Raw genomic sequence first — 23035 nt, 5'->3', positions numbered from 1 at the left:
AAACTCAAACTCAATCATTTTGAGTTACATCACATCACATCTTTTACTACTAGAATTTTAAACCTACTAACTAAATCTCCCAAAGACGTAATTGATGATGTAATCACCTAAAATATTTACAACTCGCTGTTTTGAGTAGCAAAAAAATATATATATTTTTGAGGAGCTTTGTTTATTAAAATTCTGTTGTATCTTTTCATGTTGATTATGTATTGTAATGCGATTGGCTGGCAACGAGTTCAGGATGTGCCTGTACCCCACTACTGCTCAAAGCCAACTGGGATAGGCTCCAGCACTCCCGCGACCCTTGTGAGGAAGAATAAGCGGTTCGGAAAATGGATGGATGGATGATGTATTGTAACTCCTCTCACGGGACTCCCAGAGTCCACATAGTGCCGTCCGTCCAGTGGTGTAGTCCAGGGTATACGTGGGTATACGGAGTATACCCACTTCTTTTTCAGACAACATTGAGTATACCCACTTCTTTTTTAATCAGTATTGAGCAGGGTTGGCCAAGTTCGGTCCTCGAGAGCCCCAATCCAGCCTGTTTTACATGTCTCCCTCGTTCAGCGCAGCTGAATCTAATGATCAGCTCATCAGCAAGCTTTGCAGAAGCCTGATAACGATCCTCATCATTAATCAGGTGTGTTAGTGGAGAGAAACATGGAAAACAGGCTGGATAGTGGCTCTCGAGGACTAAACTTGGCCACCTCTGGTATTGAGTATACCCACTTCTAAATGCCCTCTGATGCACACAGTTCAGCCTACCCGCCTCTGCCTCTAATTGGCTGGTACCACCTACCTACGCTGATTAGACTGGCTAAATTTTGTCATGGGGACTGATTAGCCAATCTGAAGCAAAGTAGGGCGGGTCATGTCGAGGAAAACAATCCTTCAAATCCTCCCCCGATAGCCACAATGGTGACCCAGAAAGTTGGCTTAGGTAAAACTGATTTGCCCTCTTACACAAGATACTTGATTGCGACGTAGGTTTGATTCCCAGGGTGGACGCTGCCGGTTACACACTAACTACATGCTCTAGTTAAGTTTTAGTAGCTATAGGCTGGTTCTGATTTTTAAGTATCGATAAATTAAAGCATAAGAATGTGGACAGATAGTTTAAAAGGATTACACCACGGAATTTTAAGCCCTTCCACAGTTAATTATAGGCATACAATGAATTAAACTTTACTTTGACACCATGACAATGTAATATTTAATGAAATATTAAATATTTTGCTGGTTAGTTTAATAATGCTGAAGTAAAACGTCCGGTTCACTCCTTTGAATGGCCACATAACGCAAGCCATCCATTCTTCAGTAAGCATTTCAAACAAAACGGCTCCATGCCGCAAGAAATTATGTTGGAGGGGAGGAGAGGGAAGAAGAGAGAGGAAAGAAGGAGGGAAAAAAACACCACAGCTGGTCGCAAACTGCCTACTTGCTGCTCACAGGCTAAGCACACTAACCACTACACCATCCTTTCTTCGCAAAAGCTTTACTTGTAGTTTACACAAGTATCAGCCAGAACTGATTTTAAGACGGCTAATTGTCACTTCATTGCACTTTGGCATTGCAAATGTGAAGGATAATTGATTGCTCTGAATTCATTTAGACAGAATGCTTACTGAATAAGGCTATTTTTGCCACTGGGCGTGCGTTTATTCCGCAAAGGAAGTGCGGGGGTGGTAGGTATTATATATATATATATATATATATATATATATATATATATATATATACATATATATGTGTTGGAGCTTCAGCAGGGATTTCATGATGTGTTGCATCCTTTACCTGGATTTCCACAATTCACCAGCTTCACTATCAGTGTGTTTATATAACAACAAATTAAGTCATGTTCACACATTTCTGTTTGGCCACACTTCTCTGTGAAGCACAGGTCAGGGTGCAATTTGATATTTGGCGACACGTTTGAAAGTTGAACATAATCAGATTAAGGGTGTTCACAGGCAAGGGTGTGTGTGTGTGTGTGTGTGTGTGTGTGTGTGTCTGTGTGTGTGTGTTTTACAATAGTTCTGTTTTAGTTCATGTTTGTTAACATACTGTATGATACACAACAGTTCTCAAGCTCAGTGTGATTGTAAATTGGTAGCTGGTGTCCTAACTTCACCTGCTGCAAGAACCTCTGTTCTATTCCCCTTTAGAATACGGTGCCTCTCTAAATGGCTTCTCTAAGCACGTTAAACCCAACGTTAAATATAACACACAGTGACGATATACTGTGCTAAAGCTACGGTGCATGGTTAGGGTTAGGGCTAGAAATCATGCAGTAAGTGGATCAGAAGTGGAGGTCACGTGTTTCTGGTAGCACAGGCCTTCCTGGGTGGAATTTGCATGTTCTCCTCGTCCCAGTGTGGGTTTTCTCCGGATACTCTGGTTTCCTCCTACATTCCAAAAACGTGCACTGGTATGTAAATTCAAATTAAATATTGAAGTGTCCCTAGGTGTGAATGTGAATGATCGTGTGTGCCCTGTGATTGGCTGGCAACCAGTTCAGGGTGTACAGGACAATTGCCGATCCAGTACAATAGCCCAACACAATCCATACAAGTCTGCTTACTAGGGTTCCTTCTCCAACTCCTCCTTCAATGAGGCCAACCATGACTGGAGTCACCCAGTCTTTCAATACTTCCTCCACTAGTGGCCTTAACAGCTTATGTTTCGGTTGCCAATGATAAATGTATATATAATCATAATAATGTTAACTATTGCGCTCTTAATACACATAGCAATCGATGTAAGAAAACCCCCCACACACAAATATCTCTCTCGCGTACACCCCCCCCCCCCCCACACACACACACACGTGTGCTTATGTGAAAGTAATCTAGCTAATTTGTCATTTGTCCACATATGAAATAATATGGAAGCATTCCTTAACTGCTAACTGTGATGTGATCAAATAGCAGATGCTTTTTTTGATGGTGAGCATTGCAATCAATCAATGATGCTCCATAACGAAATCATTTGCATTAAATGTACGGACTACTTGGTCAAATATTGAGCCATATTAAATGTGCTTTCCACCGGGTTTACCTGTCGACGTGCTGCTGGAACCTGCCTCAACATCTTTGGACGCCCTTCATCCACTAAAAAGCTCCGTAATTTTTGCACATTTGGTTGCACTTTCATGAAGCATTTTTTTTTTTTAAATTTCCTTCCATCTTATTTTTTCGGCATCACCCATTTTCTTCTCACCTGACATCTTTCTTTTTACATTTTTCTCTCTTTTCTCCTTCGCTATATCTTGCTAGAAGCAAGCTCCTATAACTTAGTAGGCAAGGGGCTGGTGCGGCTCGGGCGCTCCTGATGCGGTCGTGCGCTAGTGTTTGTAGTTAATTGGCTGCTGCAGCGCTACTTATTATTGGTCACAAAGCGACAATCCGACGAAGCATAAAGGGTCAGCTGGTCACGCATTGCTCTGAGTTTGTGTTTGACACTGACTTGGGCGAATCACACCAGGCGCCAGCCGTGTGTGTGCTCCTCGCAAATGGCGGCCGGTGAGCGTGGCTGCGCGGCCGTTGGGGGCTTGTTGTGGCTTTCTTGACAGCGTCTCGACTAGTCAGCCTATATTTATTATAAAGGCTGACTATAGTGGACTGGCTGTACATATATTTCCTTTAAAAAAAAAATTTAAAAAATGAACGCAGGTCCAAATTGGCCTTGCACCGACTGCGGCCATATAGAATTTTTTAAAACCCCCAATGGTCAGTCCGCCCCTGCTAACGCAACTAGTGCCGATCTATGCGATGTTCCTATTTCTTTTCTTCTTTTTTTTTTTCGGTTGTGGCATCATTGCGGTCGAGCTGCAGTCCAGCCCAGCTGGCCAAACAACAACAATAACAACAACAACAGAAAACTGATCCCTAGACCCATATGTTTTTGTTTATTATTATTATTAGTATTATTTTATAGTTTAGATTAGGGGAAGTTGCTAATGTGAACCAATTTGATATTCTCTTGTGATTAACTTGACTTTGACTGGTAGACAGTCAGGACACAACCACAATCTACAGTAGATGTCACACCGCCATTGAGTGCGAATGAAACCCACGCCGTCGGGGCTCCTGGTAGCGGAGTGGTTACCGTCACTTGCCTTCGGTGCAGGTTGGCGTGAGTTCCTTTCTCCGCCTGGGAGACCATATATGTGTTTGAGTGCACCCAAATAACAAAAATCACGCTGCCTGCACAGAGTGAACAGTGACTTGCGTTCATAACGATATTTTTATTTATATATCATCATAAAATGATGAATCAATAAAACGATGAATCAATCAAAAATAAAATATTTAAATTGAATAAAACAGAATTTAACGAAGTAAATGTGCCCACATTCCGGAACTTTTATTTGTGACGCGTGTTTCTGTCCGAATAGGGCGTTTTTGTGATGTCGGAAAACGTCCGTCTTAGAACTGTGTCCCCCTTTTCCTCGCGTACTAGCGGCTTGCTGGTAGATTTCAACTGAGCGCTCCAGTATTTTACGGTCGTTATGGCTTCGACTGGTGGCACATTGGACTCTCCTGTGAAGCAGATTCAGATCGATGGTTTGGTAAGTGTCAATTTTACTCCCCTATTTAAAGGCAAATTTGTTAGAAACAAGCAGTACTAATACCCAATGTGAAACAGTTGCTAACACATGAGGCATAATGATCATCGTGCGGCAAGTTGCTCTCTTGATTGCTAAAAGTCCCCGATCGGTCAAGTGTTTATTTAGAGACTGTTGTGACTAATCACTTACGTTAAAAATAAAATAAAAAATCAATTTTGTTTTTGTCAACCACTAATACAGAGGTGGGCAATCTCGGTCCTCGAGGGCCGTAGTCCTGCAGGTTTTGGAGGTTTCTCACTTCCAACGCAAGCTGATTCCAATCAACAGGCTCATTATCAGGCTTATGCAGAGCTTGCTGATGAGCTGATCATATATCAGCTGTGTTGGAGAAAGGCAACCTGCAAAACCTGCAGGACTCTGGCCCTCGATGCCCACCTCTGCACTAATACGTTATACCTGTTTAGCCTTTCATTTAAAGACGAGAACAACACTCAAATTTGACTCGCGTACATTTTCTTAGCTTACACGAGGCGCGTCTTGCAGAATTTGATGGGTATATAGCACATTGAAACAACTGCTGGCTGCGTTCGATTTAGTCTTATTGTTTGTCGGCAGCGGATGTTTTGCCGTAATCGGCAACTCGCCTGCTTGCTCCATTTTTGATCAATCGCCGGACGGAGTCATGCACTGGGCGTGGTTCCATCCTCGTTTCACCCCTTCGTGTTTTTCACCCCTTCGTGTTTTTCACCAAGTTTTAATTTTGTTTTGCCGTTGAAGATAGGTTATTAAGGCATTACCTGCATAACCATAGGCTATTAAGGCATTACCTTCCTAACCATAACCGTCAGAGCGTAGGTTGTTATCAGCATTAGTAACCTAACCCCCAGGATGTTATCGGCATTATTACCACCCTAACCATAACCCCCAGAGCATTTAGGCTGTTGTCAAGAAATTGTGGGAAAAAGAAAAAAACAAACCAAAAAAGAAACGTGAACAGTTCTGATTGGTTAATTGCTGGAGCAAAGAATTCCTGACATGCTGTGAATTGGCTATTTTACTGTGATTACAGTAGATTGTTTTAGCGTTATTTGTAGGCTGCCAGGAATCGCTTCACTCCCCTTCTGTAACTTTTCATGACGTTTTCAAATTGTTTTGTCAACTGAAAATAGGCCTGTATCGGCATTACCAGCCGATACAGGCATAACTAGGGCCCGACCAACATGAATTTTTTGAAGCAGAGGCCGATCCCGATATTTGTCCAAAAAAAAATAAAATAAAATACAGAATAATCCAGGGCTCGACACTGTGACCAATTCACCCGCAAATGCGGCCAACTGTACAGCCTGTGCTGGTAAAACTCCGAAAAAGGGCTTTACTGAAAAAATAATCCAGTCGCACGGCGCGAGTACATGTTTAAATGAGTGGTGCAACGGCTCATTTTTGAGCTGCGGTCAATATGCATCAAGTGCCACGGTTTGGGTTGTACATAGTGCGCGGAACGTGCTGCGGAGGCCAACTTAAAAAAAAAAAAAAAAAAAACCTTCCAAGTAACACATTGACGTCAATGCAATTGCCTTGTTATTTGTATTTTGAAATCGACCCACGGAGCGCGTGGTAGGCGTTAAGGAGGCTTAGGCGGCGGCTTAGGCGGCGGCTTAAGGAGGCCATCTTGACTCGTCCTCACTGTCGACTTCCAGAATAAACACAGCGCCACTTCGAAATTAGGTTTAATTGCCAATTAAGGACACTAAGAAAGTTAATTAGTCTGTCATTGTATGATACAGCACAAGTCTCCCGCATTAGCAACAAGCCAATAATGGGAGTGAGAACATTGACAGCGTTTGGAAGCTGCATTCAAATACTGTCTGACATTTCAAACTCAGACAAAAAAAAAGTCTCAATGCATTAACCGTTAATAATTGCAAATATTATTATTATTATTAGTAGTAGTCGTAGTAGTAGTATTCTACTGTACATATTTGCCAGTTACTGAATTTACAAGTTTGGAGAACATTTAATTGCCAGTGGTGGTAGTTCATGTCCATCCATCCATCATCATCATCTAGTTTATCCGCGGTCGGGTCGCGGGGGCAGCAGCTTTAGCAGGGAACCCTAGACTTTCCATCTCCCCAGCCACTAAAACCAGCTCCTCCGACGGGATCCCAAGGCGTTCCCAGGTCAGCCGAGTGCATAGTCTCTCCAGTCTTGGGTCATCCACGGGGCCTCCCGCCGGTGGGACATGCCCGGAACACCTCTCCAGGGAGGCGTCCAGGAGGCATCTGAATCAGATGCCCGAGCCACCTCAACTGGTTACTCTCAATGCGGAGGAGTAGCGCCGAGACACTGAGTCCCTCCCGAATGACCGAGCTCCTCACCCTATCTCTAAGGGAGAACCCGGACACCATGCGGAGGAAACTTATTTTGGCCGCTTGTATCCGGGATCTTGTTCTTTCGGTCACAACCCACCGCTCGTGACCATAGGTGAGGGTAGGAACGTAGATCGACCGCTAAATCGAAAACTTTGCCTTTCGACTCAGCTCCTTCTTTACCACAACAGACCGATACAGAGAGTCCGCATTACTGCAGACACTGCACCGAACTGCCTGTCGATCTCCCGCCCCAACCTACCCTCACTCGTCAACAAGACCCCAAAATAACTGAACTCTTCCACTTGGGGCAGGATTTCATCCCTGACCCAGAGAGGGCACTCCACCCTTTTCCGACTGAGGACCATGGTCTCGGATTTAAAGGTTCATCCCAACCGCTTCACACTTGACTGCGAGCTGCTCCAGTGATAGTCGGAGATCACGGCTTGAAGAAGCCAACAGCACCACATCTGCCAAGAGCAGAGATGCAATGTTAAGGCCACTAAACCGGAACCCTTCAACGCCTCGCCTGCACCTAGAATTTCTGTCCATAAAAGTTATGAACAGAATCTGTGACAAGGGGCAACCTTGGCGGAGTCCAACCTTCGCTGGAAACGAATTTGACTTACTGCTGGTAATGCGGACCAAACTCTTGACATCGGTCGTATGGGGACCAAACAGCCAGTATCAGGGGGCTCGGTAACCCGTACTCCCAAAGCACCGCCCACAGGACTCCCCGAGGACACGGTCAAACACCTTCTCCAAGTCCACAAAGCACATGTGGACTGGTTGTGTGAACTCCCATGCACCCTCGAGGATCCTGCTTAGGGTGTAGTGCTGGTCCACGGTTCCACGGCCGGGAAAAATCCCACACTGCTCCTCTTGAATCCGAGATTCCACTTCCCGACGGACCCTCCTCTCCAGCACCCCTGAATATACCTGAGGCTGAGGAGAGGATTGTGATCTCTCTATAGTTGTAACACACCCTCCGGTCCCCCTTCTTAAAAAGAGGGACCACCACCCCTGTCTGCCAATCCAGAGGCAATGTCTCCGATGTCCATGGGATGTTGTAGAGGCGTGTCAACCACGACAGCCCCACAACATCCAGAGCCTTTAGGAACTCCGGACGGATCTCATCCACTCCTGGGGCCCTGCCACTGAGGAGCTTTCCAACCACCCAGTGACTTTGACCCCAGAGATAGTGGAGCCCACCTCAGAGTCCCCAGACCCTGCTTTATCAAAGGAAGACGAGTCGGTGGAATTAAGGAGTTTTTCAATATATTCTGCCCACTGATTCATGGCGTCCCGAGTCGAGGTCAGACCACCCCATCGCCACCTCAAAGAATGTCAAACTAAACTAAATGGTCGGCACCCCACATTTTCATCTCACCAAATCCGGCCCTCTTTGCAAAAAGTTTGGATAAAAACAAACAAAAGTATTGACCTTGCCGTTCCAATACTTTTGGAGGAGACTACATAAAAAGAATAACTGAAGCACATCCCTCCGCCGTCTGAATACGTGGTCAGTTAAGAAATCCGTCCATCCATTTTCTGAACCGCTTATTCCTCACAAGGGTCGCAGGGTTGCCTGAGCCTATCCCAGATGGCTTCAGGCAGTAGGCGGGGTACACCCTGAACTGGTTGCCAACCAATCCAATCAATAAATAAATTCTTAATTGAACAATCATGCTATAGTCTCTGTAGTACCACTAATGAAACAGCAGAGGACAAACTAGCTTCACTTCTAAGCATTGCCCCACTGCACACGCGTGCGCGCACACACGAACACAAACACACACACGCCCTCCAGCCCCCGCTGCCATGGACAGAAAGCATCTCATTCACCCCATGTGCCTCAACATAGGACTTGAACTAGCCAGCTGCTGTGCCTGCCTTTTATCTTGCTAATTAAAGTTGCCCTGGAGTCTTGGGACCCCAATTTCATATCTAAATATTTCACCTCGGTGTGTATTCTATCGAACTCTAATGAGATTTTCTTTACGAATTTTCCCATTCTCACCAACCAGACTTTTTAATTGAGTGCAGTTTAATTAAAAACAGTGTAACCTCAATTGGAGCGTTAGGACAGAAGCAAAGGTGTTGGTTTCTGGTAGCGGAAAAAAAATGCTAGAGTGCATTGATGCACTGTAACACTTGCTCTTGTGTTGCGTCATATGATCTGCCTGTCAGAGGTGTAACTGCGGGGGTACCCTCAGACGGCAAACTCATTGCTGTGTTGTAAAACTGTGTTGTAGCCTTAATTTGAAGCCTGTCAGCAGTCTGGCTGCCACATAAGTGGCAAGCTGCTCGGTAAAGGTTTCTATTGCACTCCCGCAGAGATCAAACAATTGTTGTTTATTTTGAAATCCCTTTTTCATTCTAACGTAAACTCAGTTTGCAATTGAAATTTGAAAGGTCTGAACTGAAGTATGGAATATGCAATAACGCATATTTCCAGATGAAAGCATTATCTGATTCTTATCAGTTATGACCTTTGACAACAACACTATTTTTTTTCTGAACAAATGCCTTACTGAAATTTTGTGTACCAAGCTTCTTTCTTCCGCCGCGGACTGGTTCATACAAGTACATGCTTTTCACGGACCAGCAACCATTTGCCGCCTGGGGTGGGGTAAACGCATATTTCACTTGGGAACATAATGGCCAACGCTGGTGTGGTCTGGTGTAGGGGTTTGCTGACAAATTTGATAACTGTCAAAGGGTTGTTGGGGGCTGACATTTATGCTCCACAAAAAAAAATAAAAATCTGTCTTTTTGTCTGACCCGCTATCAATTGGCCGGGCCACGCACCAGTGTTTGGGGACTGCTGTGTTGAGACACCCGTTTTGAAAATGTATACACACACGGGACTGATTTCACAAAGTTGTATCATCCACAGGATTACTTGATACTATGGTAACTGTTGGTGTTCAAAAAATGAAATACAATGAAGTATCTCAAATATCAAATTCCTGGAGGTAGATAGATACTGTGGGTAATACGTAGTTTCGATGCCTGGTCCACATACAACAAAATAGAAGAACGGTGCATTTATGCTTCTGCGTGGCGATCAATAAGTGTTGTATAACTGTTAAAATAAATGGTAATTCACCTCCGCGCAACACCTCAATAAGATTGTATCGTGCACAGTAGTCTGCACAACTAAAATGGTTTCACACCTGCAAAAACATCATGTGGCGGTAATACTAATACTACGTTCAGACCAACAGTTGGTGGCGCGATTGCGTTTTAGTCAATGGACTTTGCGCGAGGGGGCGCGATGGCATGCCAGGCGGCGCGTTTGGGATGTTTTCGGCGAACATTTCGCTTCTTCTGCCATTGGGCCGGCGTTGGTTGAATTTGACTTTTGCCGCCATTGGGTCGACGACAGCAAATCAGTGTTGAGATAGTATACGTCACAGACAAAACACAGGAAGCAGTTGTGTTCAGAACGCATAGCAATGGAGGGTAGTTTGATCGCTGCGGTTTGCAGACACCCGGAGCTGTACGACACGGCGGAGCTACGTGTACCGGGACCGGGCCAAAAAGGAGAGATGGCTTGGAGGAAGAAGGCCATTACTTCGACATTATTCCTAACACCTCTAACCCTCTGCTTAGTTAGAATTGGGTGAATAGAACAATCAAATATGTCTTATGGCAGGTAAGTTAAACTGGAACTAAAACAGTGTGTTAACTCAAATGCAAACAGGCAGCTAACTAGGCATGGTCGATACTAGATTCTGACGTTATCACAGGATTTCAATTATAGTTGGAAAAGGAACTTTAAAATATTTGGGTAAATAAAAACTGCTTTTTATTTCCTGATTGAACACAATCTGTTTTATTTTTAAATAAAATATAGAACATTTGGTACTGAAGACGTGTACCATGTTAAGTTTAGATTGGACTTTCCTCTATTTGATTTCTTCTTTCTTCTTCTTTGTAAGTCATCGTGTCCGATCACTGGTGACCTGTTTTTTGGCTTCTCATGTTGTCTTTGGGGCTAAATAGTTCCTGCTGACACCATTGTGTGCTGCGTCCCCTCATTACTGATGACAGCCAGTATTGGCGGGTTACTGAAACTAGGGGTGCACGATAATATCAATGGCCGATAATATTCGGCAATTATCGACCAATTTGACGTCAAACAGATAAACCAGACAACAAAGAAATCCGCTGATAATAATAGACATGCCACGTTGGTCCACCTGTTGTCGTCGTGCCCAAATCCTCAACCCCTCCCCTCTCCTATGGTAGTGTTGCATATTTTTGACATCATAATGCGTGACCTAGTGTTCACAGAAGATGCATCATAGCGACATGTCGCCAGTGTGGGCTTTCTTTACTGTCTCTCCACAAAATGTTATCCTTGCAGTTTTTTGTTGCATTTTTAAAACATGACATTTGTTTTGGGAGACTCAAATGAGTTACTGGTTGCCTTTGAAGCAGAGATATCAATAAAATTCATCTTCTAGTGCTAACATTAGCTACAGTAATTTAGCACGGCCACCAGAATATAAGTGAAAAAGTGGAAGCGCTCGAGGGGCTCTCATCAAATAAAAAAAGGAAGGCGCTGCAGGAGAAAGAGTGGCTCACCTGTAGTACTCGGCAGCGCTCTTTTTTTGACATAGTTTACCAAGCGACCCTCTCCTTCTCCGCTGTGCACAATGAAGCTGCCGGTACTCACAAACGGCAGCAAGGCGGACACCCAATCCCGTGTTTGGTGTTTAATTCAAACAGACGCTTGCAGTGTTTTTTTCTTTTATTTCTTGTGTCACCACAACATCCTCTTTCGGCCATATTCTTTCGGCTTGAATTTTATTTAGTCCTAATGCCGTAAATGCAAATTTTTGCCATTTTCTGCCGTACATTTTCTGTGGCCGAATATTCGGTCCATCACTACTTAAGACCGCTCACTGATTTGAATAACATTTGATCCTGGCAGTATGGACCAAAACTGCCAAAATTAGAAATAAATGAATGACTAAATAAATAAATAAATTAAAGACTAAATAAATAAGTAAATGACTAAAAGTGAAAATAAAAATGGTTATAAAAATATATATACTATATAATACTAATTTTTTATGTATATAAATTTTTTTTTGTTTTTATTTCCATTTATATATATATTTTAGATTTAGTTTTTGAGTTTGTCATATATTTATTTTAGTCATTCATCTATTTAGTCATTTTTTTATTTTGAATTTTGGCAGTTTTGGTCCCCAATAACTTAATATTTTATACCAAGCAAGTGTGTGTGCAAGAAATGCTTTCTAACCAGAATTCTCAAATTTCACATTTCTTGTAAAGGCAGAAATTATAATTTCCCTCAACAAGAACAGTTTTTGAGTTGAGACTATACCTGTTGCTTTTCTGAACTACGTTGTCAAGGTGCTCTGTTTCGTTCGATATTTCTAGGCCCCAAGTCAGAGGTTTTGCATCGCAGATTTTTCACTGCAACCCTTCATCCGATTTTCAAAAATATTGGTGTGTTGTGCTCTGGTTGAATTACCCATTCCAACCATTGAGAAATCTTGCCACATTGCTAGTAAATTCCTATATTTAACAATTAAATTACTATTTTGACATCTTAAAGGGATACCTGACTCATTTAGCCATTTCCAACAGTAAAAAGTTAATATTATATAAGTTCATTTGAGTTTTGAATTTGAGTTAATTATATTTCATGTAAACTTAATACCTATACAAACACATTTTGCCACTTGCTGTGACATTTGCAGGTGTTCAGGAAACGGTTAACGACCAATCACGGCTCACCTGTTCTCTTGGATTGGTCATGTGACATTAGAAAACTGAGCCATGATTGGTAGGTAATCATAGTTTCCTGAGCACGTGATGTCATTTTCAGTCGACAGCAAGTGGAAAAATGTGCTTTTAAAGGTTTTAATTGTACATTATAAATAATGACGCTATCACATTAATTATAGACAAACTGCTGAAAATGGCTAAATAAGTCAGGTATCCCTTTAAGCAATACATAAGGTCCTTTACTGTTTCTTTCTTTTCTTTGCAAAACTGTAACTGAAAAATTGATGCATAACTATAACTAGATATTTGTATTTATTATCATAGTTTCAGTTAGAGATTCTACAGTAAATGCTTTATAGTAGCGTATTAACTAATACAGAAACACTAAGATATTTTTACTAATGAAGCTCTTTATTTAAAACATCTGGGGCATTAACATTACATTGGGTGTTAATTCACCTGTAGGTATTTTGCACTGCAAGTTATGTGAATGAATCATTCTCTCATTCAAATCAGTAAGACTCCAATGTTACTGAATGCATCGTCACTTGTTATCAACGTTAAGGCAGTGTGCTTTATTCTTGTCATGTTTAGTATAGTGTGTAATTGTGTTTACTCTTGTTTATACACCTATCTGAGTGGGAATAACAAAAAGAGAACCAAAATGTGTTCCTTATACTTTATGGGAATGTTTGCTTTGAAAATCAACCAAAGTATTTTCAATGTTTGAGGTTACACTTTGCTAAAGTTTAAAAACATGTTGTAGTTAAACACTTTTGTGGACTTGGTTGGGTTAGTCACTACGGAGGCACCATATTGTGTTTCTTTATAAGCTTCTTGCTACATCAAACTCTGTACATCTTGTGGATATAGGGTAGAGAATTCTTTTAATTTAATTTCCAATTTGGGACACAGTGCACCGAAAAACAATGGTACTGTGGGTTTGGCCCTAGATGTACATATTGAATTTTATTGAAAAACTTTAGCTAGCTTCACAAAGTTTGTACAATCCTAACAAAAACATTTGCACAGATTGTCCTCAGTCTGTACATCACAGAATGTATCAGATGGAGTTTTATGTTTGAAACTTTTTTTCTCCATCTCCGCCCCCATCAAATCTGCAACAAATTCACCCAACAGAAAGTAAGGGCATATCTTTCCACCCCTTAAAATGTGAAGTGCCATACTTAAAATATGAACTCTAGATGCCTTTCCCTAGGATGATGAAAAAAATCGAAGTGGCCATGAAAAAGCAGATACAAGCGTATCCACTATATTGTTACAGCCAATATCTGTTTACATTAAAATCTGTTTTTTTACAGCCAAGTTTAGAGAAGGATCATTTGCTCTATTGACTGCAGTTAAATTTAATTGCCATGTCTGTTCAGTCAACTGTCTGTAATCTGTAAATTTTGTCTTTTTATGTCACAATTAGAGCCAGGATGCATTTGCTTTTAACTCCAAACATCTACAACATAGAAAAACTGAGGTTTCGCTTAACTAGATTAGATTCATGTGATTCCTCATAGATGTGTTAATCAACAGGATCCAACATTAAGCCTTTTTTTACCCTGAGCCAAGTTTTTGTCTCAGAACGGCAGTGGGTCTGTTAATTCATGATATAGAATGATAAGCTTCAATGATTGTTTCACATTTAACATTTATATTGTATTATTTAATGTGCAACTCGCTAGGGGTGTCCGAATGCAACTTTTAATACAAATACGAATCACCGATATTGCAGCCTAGAGTACTTTCTGATATCTATTAGGGCTGGGTATCGATTCAGATTTCCTAAATCGTTTTGATTCAATTCAGAAGGGCCCGATTCGATTCACGATTCATTTTCGATTCAGTTAAGGATTTGAAGCAGTACCAATTTTACTTTTATACGGAAGACATTCTCAGAAGTATCAATACCGCAAATAGAAACTTCTTACTCATACTTAGTGTATGAATATATATATATGAATATTTACATTTAAAATTGAATCCAATGCAGTTACATTAATCATGTATATTTTACTGAACATGACCTGATCAAAACACTAAATAATAATTGAAATTACGATTACAACCACAGTACTATGCAAATAAAGTGGCAAAACACTGGACTCCTCTTGGGGTACTCTGAATAACAGAAGGGTACATTTGCATTTGGTAGCCATATTTAACTCTTTGACTGCCAAAAACATTTAATAACGTTTAGTAAAATCCAAATGAGGGCTGCCAAAAACGTTAAAAGACGTTAACTATGTTTTTTTTGGGGGCGGGGAGGGTTTGGCTGGTGGAGGAAAGCCTTGGCCAGCTGTGCTGAAAGTATCAAGCAGATCGAGTTAGTATAATGACTATTTTTGGGCACTAGATGGCAGCGATGACTCTCTTTGGACAAGATCGAGTAGGCGTCAGTAGAAGACGTGAGGCGGAACTAGAGTGTTGAGGGGGAGAATGGCTGAGGAAGCGAAAATGGCGACCGGTTGCAAGCAGCTCACGCTTGAGCATTTTTTTCAAAGACAAAAAGCATCGACCAATGCTAAAGAGCACATTGATGACGATGATGGTGACTCCGAGGTTGACGGCGAAGTTGGAAGCGTTGACGCGGCGGCTATGATCCCGTCGTAAAGCCTCACCGGCTAGCGATGCTAACGGCGGAAAACACGGTGCACAACCGAGCACTTCTGCACAGGCGAACGTTCAATCGGACGATGAAGAGTACCCCGAGTCCAATGCATATTCATCGGAGGAGTGGGTACAGTCTGATCACGGAGAAGACACTGGTTCTGGACTACGATGCCACCATGAATGGAGTGAATAAGATGGATCAGAACATCTCTTACCACCCGGTATAGGAACTGAAGGTCATGAGGAAGCCAGATGTAACACCAGGTCACCTTATCATGATCCTGAGAGTAGATTTGATGGCAACATCGCCAAACACACACTGCAGTATATACCTGCTACTCCGGAAAAAAAGGCCAGCAAGAAAGTGTAGGGTCTGCACGCGAAGGGGCAATCGCAGTGAAACTAATCTGTTGTGCAAATCTTGCTGCGTCCCCTTGCACGCAGGGGAGTGTTACACATAAAGAAAAACTGTAGTTGAAACATCCACACAATTGTAAATAGCACCATAGTTGCACACATTTGTAAATGGTTTGCCGAATTGTTTTGTCAAATTGTTACACTGTTGAATGTAAATAAACGTATTTTGCTATTAAAAAAACACTTTTTCATTGTTGGTTGTAGTGTTTTACAGAAGTAAAGCACTGTTTAGGTGTTTGTGGCATCATTCATGGGGAAAAAAATGTGTCAAATTCACTAGAGTGCATGAAATGATATCGTTTCACAAAAAGCTTGATTTCTCCATATTTTGGTCCAAAACACAGCATTTGGGTGAAACTAACCATTTTCTATTGTTGATTACTGAAAAACGGAGTAAGGTAGAAACAAATTTCAATCTTTCATTTGGTAGTATGTGTGTTTCCATAGTCCAAACACAACATTTTCTGTGGACCTTGAAAGATCAGTCAAAATACTTAAATCAGCTGGCACCCACAGCATCCCTTTTCTGAAAACGGTTGGCAGTCAATGAGTTAAAAGTATCGATTCATGGTTTTATGAATCGATATTCAGGGATGTGATTTTTCCGCTAATTCGCGGAATTCCGCTTTTTTTTATCTCCCCCCCCCCCCAAAAAAAAAATCCGATTTTTTTTATTTATTTATTTATTTATTTTTTTTGTAGTAGTAGTTCATTGTGTATGCACATGACTCCGACAGATAACATCTTCTGCTATAACAAAGGCATTTGTGGTATGCTCTAATATGAGTTACTTTTCATTTGGTCATGATACAATTATTTGTTCATGAAATTTGAACTCTTCAACATTATTTATGTGTTAATTTAGTAATCACATTAGTTAGATATGATGATATTCTCAGTGATAGTTTTTAAAAGCAAAGGCAGTCCAATGTTTTTGAATGTGACTGATTTTGAGTTGACTAAAACTGCCATTTTATATGGGATAGTTCAATATACATTGAAAATTTATGCTGTTGTTTTGTCTATTTCTTTGTCATGTGAGTGCATTGAAAGTACTTAAAAACACGGAAAACCCATGAGCTCCTTGTCCCCCCACCAGGGCACTGCCCTGGACCTAGCTGGGTGCCAGCGGCCCCCAGACCCCCGGCTAAATTTTCAGATAATTTCACTTTGGTCAAATCACATCCCTGGATATTGGGCTCTGGAAAGGAATATAGATTTTTTTTTTTTTAAACCCAACCCTAATATCAATATGATACAATATCAGCAGGAATGATACATGCGGTTGTTTGTGCTGTTTTTTCAATTGCGAGTTGAGCATCGTTTGAATTTGTACAATTCCAGTTCCAAATGCTTCTTAAATAAAATTGTGCATGTTTTAAAAAAGTGAGCCAACCATTTCTTTGGGAGGAGGGGTGGGTGATTGTTTGAACTTCTTTGTTTTTTAATATCATGAACTTTCATTTTATTTTGCCACCAAAGATAGGCAATAATCGGCATTACCAGCCTAACCTTAACCATAATAATAAAAAAAATACATTCAGTTTTTTTGCGCGTGTTTACATGACCTTTGAAAACCAGAATAGTGCCATTACCTTTTTCAACCTTTTTCGGTTCCGGTAATTGATGTGTTTGAAGGGATGTTTGTCTTTTCTTTTCTGTGTTGTGTATGGAGCCGTTCATTCGTTCTCTTCTTTATTTTTGATCAGCAAAGCCAAGGAAGGCAGGAAGTGTCTCTCCTTTTTCACAGCTAGCTCGTAGGGTGACAGATCCCACACACCACTGGAATAAATCATATCCCCAGACAAATTTCTGTATATGTGTGTATCACCATTGGGGTTTACTCATGATTTTGATGGGTGTTTTTGTTGTTGTGTGCCTGGCTTCACGACTGCCACCTTCTTTCCCGCTGTATGTGTGTATTATTGATGCTTTTTTTCTATGGCCTGCCCACACAGTTATCAGTGTGATTTATGCTCCGCATTCTCCACACTATGCTTTGAGCCTGTTGTCCATTTAGACATTTTGCTTTCCTTATTCTCAGCTGTTTGGCTTTGACTTGTTTTACTTTGCTAGCTGCTGAGTGTGTGCATGTGTACGCACATGCATGTTTTGAGTTTTGAAATAGGCCACAGCTTGGCCATGTTTGAGCTGGTGACACAGCATTAGAGGTTAAACGAGCCTTTCAAGCACATAGAGGCTTTGCCTATTGGCTCATTTTTATCTGGCATTAAAAATGAAATGCAGGGTTTGACATGAATTGTAGCCCGATGGTCCGTGGCCACCACATGACTGTGTCCGGCCACCTGAAGTTCACTGACTGGTGGACCGGTGCAGACTTCAAATAATTTCTAATTAACGAAATGTCAAAATGCTTGCACGTTGTGGTACTGGCATGTTTGGGTAGTGGCACATCCGAAGCAGAATTTATTTGAAAATGGCATAATAAACCTTTACATATTATGGATTGTTTTGTTTTTTGGCAGGTGTGAAGAGTGTGCAAAGCTCAATGAGTTTTGCGCAATGTTAAGACCCTCAAAATCAGCATCCGTTTTATTTTTGGCAATGAGTTGCCCCGATTTTAAAGTACATATATACACATTATAGTTTTACTCATAGCACAATATTGATTTTATTTTCCATATAGGACATAATAAATAAATAAATAAATAAATAAATAAACAAAAAGTACATATGTATGGATAGCTCTGATGCCAATAAAAAATTTGAGCGGTCAAAAGTAAAAAAATATTCATAAATGACTTAATTATCACACTTACAAAAGTATCAAAAATTTGTACAAATATGAAAATATCATGTGTGGGGTGATGTTTTTTTTGTCGACCCCAAGGGCTAGGTGGCGCTATATTTATAATCAACTATTGTCATAGGCATACCTTCGGGTCGTGACTATAAACATACATGTGAAGTTTGGGGATTTTTGGAGCATGTACCGAGGAGTTATTACGTATTTTGTCTTTCATGGAAAAGGAAATATGAAACAAAATATGATGCCCCGCCACCGTCATATAGTATTTTGAAAATTCATTTTAGCATATTCAGCAATTTCTAGGGGGCGCTAGTGAGTAATTTTTGTAAAAATTGCACAATACATGATAAAATATTGCTCATTTTGCCTGGCCAGATGTATGTGCTAATTTTCATGAGTTTCTGTGCATGTTTAGGCCCTCAAAATTGGTGTCGTTTTCTTGGCGAACAGTACCTTGCCACGCCCACAGCGATTCGCGAAAACTCACAAGCTTCGTGTTATGACTTCATGAAGGCCTAAACACCCTTCTGAGCAAATATGAGGTAGATCCAGTTAACGTGGTTGGAGAAGAAAAAAGTAGAAGAAAAAATGTAAAAAAAATAATAAAGTAATTGCCAGTAGGCGTCGCTATCACTACGAATAAATCTAATTTCATAGATGTATTCAGACCTGGACTTTCATCAAATGTGTGAAATTTTGAGAAGATAGGATCATCTGGGTCAAGTTAACGCAGCTTTTACTGTCACGGTGAATCATCAGACTTCGCGGCACCGTAACGGCCACACCCTTTGGTGAAAAGTTACAATATTCGGTGTTGGGAATGATCAACATCTTATGGCTTTTCTAACAAAATTTTAACTGGATCCCTCAAACGAGCTCTGCACAATAGATAAAAATGTAAAGTATGACATTTCTTGTCACCACTAGGTGGCGCTACATGTATAACCAAATATTATCATACAGATGTTTTTTAGGCTGTGGCTATTAAAATGCATGAGAAGTTTGGGATTTTTGGGAGCTTGTACAGCGGAGTTATTAAGCATTTCCTCTTTTTTTGATGAAGGAAGTATTAAAGACAAAATTTGAGGCCCCGCCCCCGTCATATAGTATTTCAAAAAGTCAAGATTTTTTTTTCCAGTTGTTGTCCCAGGTCTTGAGATGATCCATGAAGTAAATCGGATGAAAACTGTTGGCAAATGGGCAAAAAGAATGACCACAGTGAATGTGCAAAAATAGGCCAAAATTGGACATTAAAGAATTCATAGCTCACTTCCTGTACATTTTAGGATATGGCTTTCACTGACTTTTTTGTGTGTCTTAGGGCGCTTCACATGCCTGCCAATTTTTGCATATTTTTTCCACGCTAGGGGGCGCTATATGTTTTTGTTATGGCAACTTCATAATATCAAATTTTTCGCAGAGCCCGAGGAGTGTGTAAAGTTTGGTGAATTTTCGTACATTTTTAGCTCCCCAAAAATTAGATGGTTTACAAAGAAGAAGAAGAATTACAAAAACAAGAAGGACCTCGCAGCGGTAGCTGCTCGGGCCCTACCAAGGGTGCATGTTCTGTATTGACACATTTTGGTGTTGACAAAAGAGCAAGTTAAGTGAAAATTGGTTGAGAAATAAAAAAATTATGATTTTTTTTCAACTGAACTTTGAGCCCACCCGCTTAAACAGGCTTTTCTTTAATTCTATATTATTGTCTTTGTTTTATGTTGTCTTGTGTTTTGTTCCCATTGTTTAGCCGTACTCCTTTATTTAGTAAATTGTCGTGCTGGTTCTGGCAAGGGCCACCAGGCTTAACTCTTTCACTGCCACTGACGTTAAAAGACGTCAAGTAAAAACCTACGGAGGGCCGCCAATGACGTTAATAGACGTCATCCAATTTTTTATTTTTTTTTGAAACGGGTGGAGGAAAGCCTTCCCCAGCTGTGTTGAAAGTTTCAAGCAGGTCTAGTGAGCCTAATGACTATTTTTGGCCCCTAGATGGCAGCAATGACTCTTTTGACAAGATTGGGTAAGCGTCAGCAGAAGACGTGAGGCGGGGCTAGAGTGTTGAGGGGGACAATGGCTGAAGAAACCATAATGGCAACCGGTTTGCAAGCAGCTCACGGTCGAGCCGTTTTTTTCAAAGACGAAAAGCATCGACCAACGCTATAAAGAGCACATTGATGACGACGACGACGATCATCATCGATGATGATGATGATGGTGACTCCGAGGTTGACGGCGAAGTTGGAAGCGTTGACGTGGCGGCTATGACGACGTCATAAAAGGTTCACGGGCTAGCGATGCCAACACCGGAAAACGCGGAGCACAACAGAGCATGCTCAGGTGGACGTTGAATCGGACGACGAAGAGTGCCCCGAGTCCAATGCATATTCATCGGAGGAGTGTCTGTACAGTCTGCTACTTGCTATTCCCCGGAAAAAAAGGCCGTCTGCACGCGAAACGGACAATGGAAAGTGAAAGTAATCTGTTGTCCAAATCCGGCTGCGTCTCCTTGCACGTAGGAGAGCGTTACAAAAAGAAAAACTGTATTTGAAACATCCACATAATTGTAAATAGTACCACAGTTGCACACATTTGTAAATAGTTTGTGAAATTGTTTTGTCAAATTGTTACACTGTTGAATGGAAATAAACGTATTTTGCAAGCTAAAAACACTTTTTCATTGTTGGTGGCGGTGTATTACAGAAGTAAAGCACTATTTAGGTGTTTGTGGCATCATTCATGGACAAAAAGAAGTGTAGAATTCACTAGAGTGCATTGAAATAACATCGTTTCACAAAAAGCTCTTTTTCTCCGCTTTTTGTTTCAAAACAGAGCATTTCGGTGAAAGTAACCATTTTCTATTGTTGATTACTGAAGAACGGAATAAGGTAGAAACAAACTTTTTTTTCTGATGGAAGATGAGAGTCCAATCTTTCATTTGGTAGTATGTGTGTTTCCATAGTCCAAACGCAACATTTTCTGTGGACCTTGAAAGATCAGTCAAAATGCTTAAATCGGCTGGCACTGGCGACATCCCGTTTCTGAAAACGTCCGGTAGTGAAAGAGTTAATGTAGAACCTTGAAATGTATACTATGACTCCTGGACGTCATGTCTGGATGGGGCACAACGATCTGGGATATCTGACTAAATTAGGGTTGCAGCTTTCAAATGCTTCAGTTCTTGCGCATTCTACTGAAATTCATGACTTGAGCATCAGATTGCTTTCCTCCTTTAGATTATCAAAGTTATGTTTCTTAAATTCACGATGCTAGCATCAATCTGCATTTTCTTGATGAATAAAGTTGCTCTGTAATGAGTTTTTAACCCATCTAGATAGTAATACCATGAAATAAAACCAGAATTATTTTGTCTCATATTCATCTTTTGATTTGAAAAAACAATGTATACAACAAAAACAAAAGAATTGGCATTGCCGTTCCAATACTTTTTGAGGGGACTGTACATTGTATCATATACATAACTTGTGATTTTTGCACACACTGATCTGCTTTTAAAAAAGTGGTGTCCTAAAGAAATTAAGATTTTTATTCACATCACAATATTAATTACATTGCTTGTTCGGTTCACACAGGTGGTACTGAAGATCATCAAGCACTACCAGGAAGAGGGCCAGGGCAGTGAGGTGGTTCAGGGCGTCCTGCTGGGCCTGGTGGTTGATGACCGGCTGGAGATCACCAACTGTTTCCCCTTCCCGCAGCACACTGAAGATGATGCAGACTTTGATGAAGGTAATGTTTTCACTTATTGAATTGATTCATAAGTGAAAATAAATGCATTCTGCCTTCAAAACCTTCTTCACTTTAGCCTTGTAACTCTCACCGACAACTGTAAGCTTTACAGTTACTGTTGTTATTTGGATGTAAGTGCTTTTTTCCCTGTATTTTAGCTTTGCGTAGGTGAGCAGATTGAATAGTGAAGTGAACAGATTGCTGTTACAAGGCAAACAGAGTGGGAGGCGGGTAGGGTGTAAAAGGAGTGCCTGATGCAGCTTTCTCTGGCATTCATCTTGTCCCTTGTGACCCTCTCTGGCAAAATGGTCAGCATGCCGCAAATTTGCGCAGTTTACAATAGATCGTGTGGTAAAAAAATGAGATTGTTAGATTTATCCAAAAATGCGCTCCTTAATTTTCATTCCATTTTCATTTCATTTTCATTGAGCAAAAATGGATATGCATCAGCCAACTGACTCCCTGACTTGCCCTTCGTTGAGTCGACAGTGTTGAGCATCACTGGCTCATGTTGCTGTTCCACTCCTCGCTGACTGACATGATTTAACCTTCTTTCATATTGTTGACTGGCAGCCTGCAGCGTTCTAATCAAGTTCAAATGATCTATCCTCTGTTGTGGCGGTGTGCATTGCCCTCTCATATTCATGGATTGTTCTATTCTCAGTTGCACGTCATGTGGTGGCGTGTCATTGAGCCAATCACAAGTTGAACTGAATTGAATTGAGGTGAGCGTGTGTAATGGTTCATATGATTGGTGGAGCCAGAAGA

At 41.1% G+C, this 23035-nt stretch overlaps 1 protein-coding gene across 1 annotated transcript in view; it reads left to right on the top strand.

The window, feature by feature from the left end:
- Positions 1 to 4404: 4404 nt before the first annotated feature.
- The window catches only part of LOC144058307 (eukaryotic translation initiation factor 3 subunit H), an 85399-nt gene continuing 66768 nt past the window's right edge, over positions 4405 to 23035 (top strand). The window contains exons 1-2 of the mRNA XM_077576698.1: positions 4405 to 4573; positions 22111 to 22267. Of these exons, the coding sequence (XP_077432824.1) occupies positions 4514 to 4573; positions 22111 to 22267 (217 nt within the window). The 5' untranslated portion in view covers positions 4405 to 4513. The remainder of the gene's footprint in view (positions 4574 to 22110; positions 22268 to 23035) is intronic.

The sequence above is a fragment of the Vanacampus margaritifer genome, chromosome 9 (genome assembly GCF_051991255.1).
Source record: "Vanacampus margaritifer isolate UIUO_Vmar chromosome 9, RoL_Vmar_1.0, whole genome shotgun sequence".
In the NCBI taxonomy this organism is placed as follows: domain Eukaryota; kingdom Metazoa; phylum Chordata; class Actinopteri; order Syngnathiformes; family Syngnathidae; genus Vanacampus; species Vanacampus margaritifer.
The sequence above is the reverse complement of the archived record's forward strand: the minus strand, read 5'-3'. Positions and strand labels throughout refer to the sequence as shown.